At 44.3% G+C, this 10114-nt stretch overlaps 1 protein-coding gene across 1 annotated transcript in view; it reads left to right on the top strand.

The window, feature by feature from the left end:
- LOC113207628 (uncharacterized) overlaps nt 1-9535 on the top strand; it is a 13777-nt gene extending 4242 nt beyond the window's left edge. Inside the window, exons 2-15 of the mRNA XM_026424263.2 lie at nt 2605-2915; nt 3501-3629; nt 3927-4082; nt 4180-4284; nt 4365-4532; nt 4610-4734; nt 4813-4910; nt 4979-5118; nt 5210-5312; nt 5555-5629; nt 5955-6136; nt 6215-6381; nt 6470-6578; nt 6844-9535. Of these exons, the coding sequence (XP_026280048.2) occupies nt 2621-2915; nt 3501-3629; nt 3927-4082; nt 4180-4284; nt 4365-4532; nt 4610-4734; nt 4813-4910; nt 4979-5118; nt 5210-5312; nt 5555-5629; nt 5955-6136; nt 6215-6381; nt 6470-6578; nt 6844-8579 (3588 nt within the window). The 5' untranslated portion in view covers nt 2605-2620 and the 3' untranslated portion in view covers nt 8580-9535. The remainder of the gene's footprint in view (nt 1-2604; nt 2916-3500; nt 3630-3926; nt 4083-4179; nt 4285-4364; nt 4533-4609; nt 4735-4812; nt 4911-4978; nt 5119-5209; nt 5313-5554; nt 5630-5954; nt 6137-6214; nt 6382-6469; nt 6579-6843) is intronic.
- Nucleotides 9536-10114: the final 579 nt, after the last annotated feature.

The following is a 10114-nucleotide window of genomic DNA, read 5'->3' as shown; positions in this document are numbered from 1 at the left end:
CTTGACTGGCTGACCTGCGGCGGGGCGGGGCTGCCTCCTCCTGGGTGCCTGCGCGGCCCAGGACGAGTGCCTGTTGAGAGACGCAGAGTGTTACGTGGTCGTCTCTCTCTCCTTTCCTTCGGCCACGAGGATTTACAGACCGCGTTTCGGAGACAGTTGGCCGCGCTAGTCCGCTGGCCCGGACAAGGACCCCGAGCCGAGCCGAGCGCCCGAGGGAGACTTCCCTTCCCTTTGTTTTGGAACATCCCGAATTATGGTTGAAGCTTTGTTAATTACTGTACCGGCACCGTTTGCAGCCGTCGAACGTGTGCTTGTCGTAGCATTTGCCTCATAACGTTAAGCGGAACGATATTCTCTGAACCGAAAACCTTGCTATTCGTGCCATTTTCGTGCGTCTGGGTGGTACGGCACCGCGATAAGGAATCGACCAGAAAGTACGTCTGCGTCATTTGTCGTTATGAACCTCTGCCAGGTTTCAGCCTATGCAAGCTCTCATAGCGCCTGGTAGGTAGGCAACATCTTGCATTCACCGCATACGTGTACTGCGGGATGGCCTACCCCGAGTCTTGCAGGCGCCTAGCTCCTGTAATTTGCCGAATGACTCTGCTAAAAACGACCGTAATTCATGGACGATCCTTAAGAGAATGGGTGTACACTGACTAGAAGTCAAAAATTATAGGTTGATTGGGTAATTACTGGGTCTGACTTGACAAATGACTTGATTGGGAAATTGACCAGACTTAAAGAACACTTCACTTTGAAACGTGCATAAGTTTTTACGCGGCCTCTTTTTGTGCCTATATAGGCATATCAATGCCTGTCACTAGTTCACAACTGTCGTCCGATTGCTAAATAATTTGGGCCGCTCCTCCACCTCCCTTTGGTTCTTTCTTATTTGCTCCACTCCGGAATCTTACCGTCCGCTAACCGTGTCAGCGGCAGAGTGTTTCTGACAGTGTTGATCACGTGACTCGAAGGCCGCCGCAGCAGCTGTAGTGTAGCAGCCTTCTCGGTCATCATGCATTTCGGCTAGCTGGGGAGTGAGGAGGATGAGGAGTAGTTGGGCGTCGCGCCGTTTGGACTGTTAATCGCGTTACGTTTTTATTACCACACTAGGCGGAATATCGTCGGCGGATCTAAATCCCCCAGCAGCGCGGCACGTCCGTTTTGCTCGTCTCGTGACACGGTATCGGCATTTGTTTGCGCGATAGGCTAGGCAGGGCTTTTCCTTTCTGCTCTGCTGACCCCTTTCCTTTCCCTTCTCTTGTTTTTGTTTGCCCCGGGCCGGTGCTTGAAGTGCCCGGCCCGGGCCGCGGGTGCTGCGCCGTGATAAGCCTGTCGGCCCCGGGGTCCCCGGACCCTTACCGCCGCCGCGGCTGCATGTCTGTCAGAGGCCGGCCGCTGCCGCTGTCCAGAGAGCCAGCCACGCCTTGTGCAGCCTGCTGCGTGCGGCTCGACTCCAGCTTCCCAAGGTCGCATAGCATTTGTAGGATCGAACCGAGTAGTGTGTGTGGTTGGTGTGGGTGACGACTTATGAGGCGGTTTCGAACGCCAGTCTCGCTAAGTACATTCTCTACCACCGTCCCCTCCCCATTTGAGACGGAGGCAATAACCTGCTGCCTCGACAATAGGGAAGTTTCTGTTTTAACTTCTTTATGGTTCTCTATCTCTCTAGATTAGGTCATCCCGACAGCCAGATCAGCTACAATGTGAGGACGGATTACTCTAATGGCCCGAGAGTAAGGACGCAATGCGTTAGTGTGTGGTGGCAAATGGGGGTTCGATGCTGATGACGGTCTCGGCGGCCACATTGGTCGGCGTCATCAAAGACCTAAAAGAGAAACGGATCTAGGTGCACTTCAAAGAAAGTAAAAGGCGCTTGCACCTTTTGACCAGAGAAAAATAATTGTGTTTGCCAAGGTGCCCCACCCTGAACGGATTCGGTGTGTCCGTGTCCGCCACTGTCCGCCCACCCGAGCAGGTGTCCGCCACTCTGGACTTTTTGCTGGCTGAAAGTTGATGAAGGTGGACATCTGTCCGGGAGAGCACACCGAACGCGGACATGCTGTGATCGCGTTCAGTGTGGTTGGGGGCACCTTCAGCTGAACGCACTCTTCGCCTAGGTTTCAACACGGTACAATAGCCGTGACCCCCGCGGGGGGAGATAGCTCGTGCACCACGTGTGCCGTAGTCCACACTCGATACGCATGTTGTGTCATTGGCCTGTGGGGCGGCAGATCAGCGAGTGGTGTCTAAGGGCGGGAGAGGGGGGGGGGGCGAGGGGCACTTACACGCGCGGGCGGCCAGTGCGCGCTGACCATGTGCGGTGCATGAATGTGTGAATGTATGAGTGCTTGGGCACGCGATTTGACCCTCCAAGGCTGGGTCCCATGGCCCGTGGGTCGGTCGCGCTACTGACCTGCTTGTGTTATTGGCGCCCCGATAACTTGTGACGTTCAGCTCGTCAGTCTGGCGCGGCACTATGCCCTGATAAGGGTCGTCGTGAGATCCGTCGAGGTCCACGAGGGACCCGATGATGACTGCACCTCTGCGTATTGTCGCTTTCATCTGACTGATACCGTCTTTCTCTGTCCCTCTCTGCAGAGCGTAGCAGCTGATCATGGCCTTGGCTGGCTTGTGGCGGGCGATGACCCGCCGGAAGGTGGTGGACTTGGCGCCGTCCTCGCCGACGCCGTCCACGTCGGCCGAGACAGCCTCGTCCTCGTCGTCGGCCCCGTCGTCGTCGGGGGCCCCGCTGGCCCGCGTCCTCAACACGTACGACCTGACGGCCTTGGGCGTCGGCTCGACCCTGGGCGTGGGCGTCTATGTACTGGCTGGGTCGGTGGCCAGGGAGGCTGCCGGCCCCGCCGTGGTCATCTCCTTCGCCGTGGCCGCCATCGCGTCCATCTTCGCGGGTAAGTGAACGTAGCTGCTGCGCAATAATCCCCCCCCCACACACACACACACCTCCACACGCACACTATTTTCCGTGTGTTCGCCCACTTTTTGCTTGCGTACGTCGTATTTACCGTGTGGTCTTTTTTGGCCTTTATCGTTCGTTTCCTGACCCCGTCGCGCTGCCACGTCCCGTCAGGGAATGCCTGGCCCTGGCCCGTTACATAAGGGTCGCTAGCTCCCCTCCGGCTGCAGCGTTAGTAGTGTTGGGGTGGGCCTGTCTTCGACCCACCCACCCCGACCACCCTTGCACGCCCCCGCGCCCATTGAGCGCGCACTATAGTGGCGAAATGCGTACTCTACCTGAGAAATCTCAGAACCTTTTCTTTTATCATCACGAAACTGCGTCAATATTTGGTGGGATGCGTATCGGCGCGGGATCGTCAAAACAGTTTCTGGTGGATTTCCGCGCACGTGGTGGTATTGGCGTCAGGTGGATGCTGGCGTCAGGCGTCATCCAGTGTTTTGACGGCAGAGTCTTATCTGTGTGCGGCCTGGCCGTGGGTGCTGATGTCCTCAAACGGTTCTGTATTCTTGTTGCACAGGTCTGTGCTACGCTGAGTTCGGCTCCCGCGTCCCTCTGGCCGGCTCCGCCTACATCTACAGCTATGTCAGCATTGGGGAGTTCATGGCGTTCATCATTGGCTGGAACCTCATCATGGAGTACGTGATTGGTAAGCTGCCTTGTGTTTACTTGCGAGAGAGGAGGGCGCCTCCGTCGAGTGTGGCGAGGGCGAGCCCGCGGCTAAACCCGCGGCGACCCGGCGCGGCGAACGCCGTGGATGTAGGCAGCCCAACTAACACTGCAGTATGATAGCTGGCGGGATGGTGTAGTTTTAGGCGCTACAGGACGCAGTTCTTGCATTCTTTTAATTACAAGAAAGTATTAATTTATGCATGCATAGTTTTTTGAGAATGGTAAATTGTGATTACTTTGACCATATGCTTTTATTTTTTTGTTTTTGTTGCAGGTTGTGCGAGTGTTGCTCGCGGCCTCAGCAACTATCTGGATCAATTGTTCGGCAACGTGATGCAGACGAGCTTCCAAAGTGTTGTACACCTTCACGTTTCATTCCTCTCTCCCTATATTGACTTTTTCTCATTTATAATATCGTTCCTCTTGTCGGGTAAGGAGCTAACAAGCTGGCTGTTTTTTGCCAGTTCGGGAATAGTCACAAATCTTGCATGACCATATTTATTAATGTTTATATATTCTTCTTGCAGTTGTTCTAGCTTTCGGTGTGAAGGAGTCAATGTCTCTAAATAATCTATTCACAGCCGTTAATATGGCTGTGGTTTTGTTTGTGATAGTTGCTGGAGCATTCAATGGTAAGTTTACTTTGGCTGTAATACATTTACAATTATCTACAACAAAATTTCACCCGCACACTTATTACCTGTTCCTCCAGCGGACATAGCAAACTGGCAAATAGATCCAGCAAAAGTTGCCCCCGATGTAGTGGCAGATCACAAACTAGGGAAAGGAGGGTTTTTACCGTTTGGAGTTATGGGAGTTTTACGAGGAGCTGCTACATGCTTTTATGGTTTTATTGGCTTTGACTGTATTGCTACCACAGGTTTGTATATCACTCATTGGTCTTTTTGTAGTTTAAACACATGCAATATATTGATGTTTTCTTATTTTTATCTCTAGGAGAAGAAGTGAAGAATCCAAAGAGAGCTATTCCGATTTCAATTATAGTCTCCCTTATCATTATATTCTTAGCCTACTTTGGTGTTTCTGCAGTGCTCACGCTCATGTGGCCATACTATCTTCAGGTTGAGTGTTAATTTGTTTAGTTAGAGAAATATTTTCTAAATTCAGGAGATTAAAATTTTTTAATATCCTATTTTTAGGACCCAGATGCTCCTCTTCCTTTTGTGTTCCAAGAAATTGGGTGGCCATTTGCTCAGTGGACTGTTGCCATTGGAGGAATTTTTGGTTTATTTGCAAGGTAATACAATTTTGGCTGGTTATTTAATTATTCTAAACTGTTCTACAATTAAAGTATTCTGCTTTCAGTTTGTTTGGAGCAATGTATCCACTTCCTCGAGTCATATATGCCATGGCAAATGACGGTCTTATTTTCAAATTTTTGGGAGAAGTTCATCCAAAGTACAAGACTCCTCTTGTTGGAACTCTTTTGGCGGGCTTAATAACAGGTATTCATTTTTTAACATCCTAATTATGCTTAACATTTCTATATTTTGCAAAGGATGTATTAAATTAATAATTCTAAAATTATTTCCTTAGGTATCATGGCAGCATTATTTAAACTGCAGCAACTAGTGGCAATGTTGTCTTTTGGCACTCTTGTTGCCTACACAATTGTTGCTGCATGTGTCCTTCTCTTAAGGTATGTATATAATTCTCCTTTCGTCTCTTTAGATGGAACTGTTCTATGACAAAAATCAATATAGCTTCTGTGAATGTGATGTCATATCAGTGAAATCTATGTTCTATGTCCATATGTGTAAGTGCTGCGGAAAAGCTTCCTGTTCTGTTAGCTTACTTTTAATTTTGATTCTAAATTTAAGTAAATGGGGGATCCAATGACATGTAGAACAGTCTCATGCATATAATTTTGAAATATCTTAGGTACAAATACTCAGTTTCTGAAACTGATGATAAACCCGAAGAAGCAGTTTCTCTTCTGAATGATTCAGATGACATGTAAGCACTGCATCATGTCATTTGCTAGTTTTTCTGGTGATGCGCAGTATTTGCTTTGCTTTTTTGGGTTTGCTTAGTAACTTGAAACTTTGTTGCTTGTTGTGTGGAGTGGCATAATACGAACAAATACTTTGTGCTTGTAGTTTGGAGTGTACAGTACGACAGTACCGACTTTTGAGCTTGTCTTAATTTGTTAGTGGAATACAAAAAAGTGTTTGTTTTTAAAAGTTTGATTTTGCTTGTTTTCTTAAATAACTACCCTACAGCAGGTATGCATTATATATGTCCTCATGCATTAATATGTATTTTTAAAACTTATTTTCAGATACAGGTGCTATGAGTCTGATGAAATCGCTGTAACTGACTACAAGGAAACTACAAATCTGGTTTCTCTTAAAGAGAGGCCCACTATTTCAAAACTCTTTGCTCAAGTGTTCAATTCTCAAGGCCTAAAAAGTCCAACTGCAGTCAGTAGTCGACTTGTCAGCATTTTGGTTGTTCTTTACTGTATGTACATGCAACTCATGTGTTTTAAAATAAGACGGTTTTTCATATAAAATAATTTTCTCTTTATTTTTTCTGTAGGTGGACTCTCTGTTGCCCTAGGACTATGTTTGGTGCACATGGAATATGGGCTGATGTATGGGGAATGGCTCCCACTGTCTCTAGTTTGTGTGCTAAGTTCGCTCCTCCTGATTGTTGTACTGTCAATGGCTCTTCAGCCCAGTTCTAACATGGAACTTCCTTTCAAGGTATTATCCAATGTTCTGCTGTCTTACAAAGTTCCCTCTAAAATAAAATAAAGCTGTGTTAATGATCCACTATTTTTCTCTTTGGCAGGTTCCTTTTGTTCCAGTCATACCTGCTCTTAGTATTCTTCTGAACATTTACCTCATTCTGATGTCAGATGCTCAGACCTGTATCAGATTCGGTATCTGGATGGCAATTGGTAAGTTCCAGTACCTATTTCTATGTAGACCACATATTTTGGTTTTTTGGGGGTTTGGTTTTTTCCAGTACTTCCTGGTACTTCTCTTGCTTTTTTTTTCTTTGAATTTTGAAATGCATGTACATTTAGCTGATTGATCCTTAAAAATTGCACTGTAATTCTGATGTCTCACAAAAGAAATTCCTCTGCCTCTATAAATTATAGCTACTACTGGGTATTTGGTTAATTTTTGCCTGTTAATCTTATTGCTTTTTGAATTGGTCAGGTGTACCTGTGGGACTTTTCTTCATTGCACCTGTGATACTCTACTTCATTTCACTTGCATGCCGCTCCTTCTTGAACTGCTGTGGTTCACCTCCAGCCTCCTTTGCACGGCCTCAGGCACCTCTCACCTTAGGAATGCCATCAGTACTCGAAATTAACAAAGTGTCTCCATTGAACGGAACTGTTAAGGGAAATGGAGGTATAGAAAATTTATGTTTTGGGAAGGAAATGGCACAGAGTACAGAATCGTTAATGGTTGAAAAATGTTCCATTGAGGTGAAAGTTCAGTGTGCCACACCAATCCCAACAGATAGCAGTAGTGAAGACATTAATTTTTCAGTTGTGCAACCAGTAGAAATAGCTATCAATACAAATAGTGGCATTAATGTATGCTCTAATGATTCACCTGTGAGTGACTGCCTTGAAAGTTCAAAGTTGGATGATGTCAGTCTAGATCATGCAGACTTCTTTTCTGATTCTGATGGTGATACCTCAATTACTGAAGTTGCAAATGATTTGCTGTCAATTATAGAACAGAATGAAATTAAGATTCAAGGTGACTTAAGTCAAAGTAATGAAGCTAAGGGTTTGGATTATAGCATGCAATCAATTGAGGCAGCACTTGTATCCAGTCCTGGTATATCTTTAGAAACTCATAATGTCGTATCTGAGCTATGCAATGATCAAAAGTCCAATTTTGAAGATCATGATGAGGATGTTAGAAGTTTATATCCAGATGTTGTTGTTATATCATCTTCTGAAGAAGACATTCAATCACGAAAAAGTAGTATTACAAACAGTGATGTGCTAAAGGACAGTATTGCCCCAGATCCTATTCATAAAACAAATATTTCACGTGCAAATGATGGAACGTTTGATACTAATCCATCTCAACGCTCTTGTCAAGATCCTACTAATTCATTCCTTATTGACATAGGTGAAACAGAGAGCGAACCTACTGAAAAAACATCCGTGAAATTTGGCCTGTGTGAATCAGAAAGCATTCCTGTTATTAAACGAAAAGAAAGCTCTGGTGTAGAATGTGAGGCAACATATCCCTTAAAAAATCCAAACTTTGTTAAATCTCTTGAAAAAATTATCGGGGCGCAAACAGTAAAAATTAAGTCGAGATCTCACCCTCCACTCCTTAAAACAATGTCCATGACTTCTATAGCTTCATCACCAGAACGACAGTCAACTTCTATTGCACCCAATGTTCTATCAAAACTGGAAAGTACTAAGTCCCTTAAAGAAATAGAATTTGAACAACCGGATGAAGTCAGTCCAGTTAAGTCTGCTGATAATTCTGATAACTCCTCTAATGAAGATGACAGCACTCCCATTGGAGACATTAAAGCAAAGTTGGAAATGATTCTATCTAGTAATATTAGCTGCGGTGTTGTTGGCTCTCCTATTTCAAAATCAAGTCCAAAGGAATTCAGTCAACCCTTGCATGGTGATGGGTCAAGTAGTGATGTTTCTGGTAATGAAGTTGCAGAGAACCATTCCACTGAAATTTTGCATTCAGAAGAAGTTGAAGAAACTAGGAGGCGTATGCGTAGTGTATTAGGAACATTAAAACTTAAGAGTCAAAGTACAGATCCCATTCAAAATGCAGATTCCAACATTAATCTGCAATCCCCACATTCTGAAGAAATGGATGAGACAAGGAAACGCATGCTGAATGTGTTAGGGACATTAAAACTACGTAGCCAAAATCAGCAAACGTCTCCTTAGCTGGTTGGGTACTTTCCATATGTTGGCATGGCAATGGTTATAACATGGTTATGGGTAGTGTAAAATTGCATGTTAAAGGGAGAATTGGTGAATGTGTTTAACTACTACTTTGTAAATTTTGTACTGGTACTGTTGTACACTGTAGCTTCAGTGTTTCATTAGTCTTTTCTTTACTCTCTTCAGGACTGAGTATTTACTTCTTCTATGGTCTGAAGAACAGTAGTGAAAATAAGAGCTCCAGATCTGCCTACACAACTGTTGCAAAACCTGAGGGAGACAAAAAGAAAAATTACAATTAAATTGTTATTTATTACCATAAAGATATAACAAATTATTGTGATTCTAGAAGCTGTACCTTTTTGAAAATTACTTGCCTAGCCTATCATGCATTAACTTATGTGGTTTCTTTCATCTAGTCCTTGACTCTGTCAAGAGGAAGACCGCTTATTTTATTATTTGTCAAAATTAGTGACATGATACAACTTAAATTCTGTCTGTAATCAACTAAATGTCTAAACCTGGGGTTTACTGTTTTGTTATGAAGACTGTTCAATTTTATTCTTACCGACTTGCCATGTAATAACTTTCTTAAACAATTTGTGTTCATTACTCCCAAAGTTGAGCATTGTTTCCATTAAAAATGGAAATGACTCTTATTATAAAATTGCTAAACAGTACTGTGTATTGTTATACATACATGTTACACATATTGTGTACCGAGTTCCACAATGGAGTTCTGTTTTTATTTTATATAAATGTTTTAATTTATGTGCAACTACAATTAGGATGTGGACTCATTTCTTAATAAATCTGTGATTGTAGAATGCCTGCTGTGTACAGAAACACATAAATTGCAAGCAGATATCTGTGATATGTTAAAAGTATTGTTGCTATAATTATGTTAAAATACCAATAGAAAATATTTTTTTTTAATACAAGTTAAGATAAAATTTTAAGCTATGGTGCAATATTATTTAACCCCATTCTTAAATTTATATCATGATGAAAATTGGTGAAAGTGATTGATGGGTTCACAACACATTGGGAATTATTTCCCTACCACTTGGGCGAACCTCAGTCAAAGAAATAAAGGGCATAATTAAGTTTCATCAACCCTGGCGGTCAAGAAAAAAAAATAAAAATCTCAATATTCAGAGGACGAAATGGCCTGTTGGTGGAACTATCTGAACTATTATCTTTCTTTAAATGATGGCCAAAGTCTTCCTTATCTTTGCATTTTTAACGAAATTTGAATTGGACGGGGGTCAACTACGAGACTGGAAAAAGAGGGGTCCCAAAAACCATTGGCGAATACACAATCACACGGTGACCAGCATATTTTGGAGCAGCGCTACTAAAAGCGCCTGCTGCGCGCTGGGTAGGCCGACCCGCAAGGCAGCTGTGTGAAGCCGGTGGCCCGCCCTGAGCGGGCTCCCTAAGCAGCGGAGCGGGAGGGGTGGAGATGCGCAGGGCACACCAAATCAAAATTACCTCGAAAGTGGATGAAGTGACTTGGAAAATAAATTGTTTTGAAA

The sequence above is a fragment of the Frankliniella occidentalis genome, unplaced genomic scaffold, assembly GCF_000697945.3.
Source record: "Frankliniella occidentalis isolate FOCC.00 unplaced genomic scaffold, Focc_3.1 Scaffold180, whole genome shotgun sequence".
Classification (NCBI taxonomy): Eukaryota; Metazoa; Arthropoda; class Insecta; order Thysanoptera; family Thripidae; genus Frankliniella; species Frankliniella occidentalis.
The sequence above is the reverse complement of the archived record's forward strand: the minus strand, read 5'-3'. Positions and strand labels throughout refer to the sequence as shown.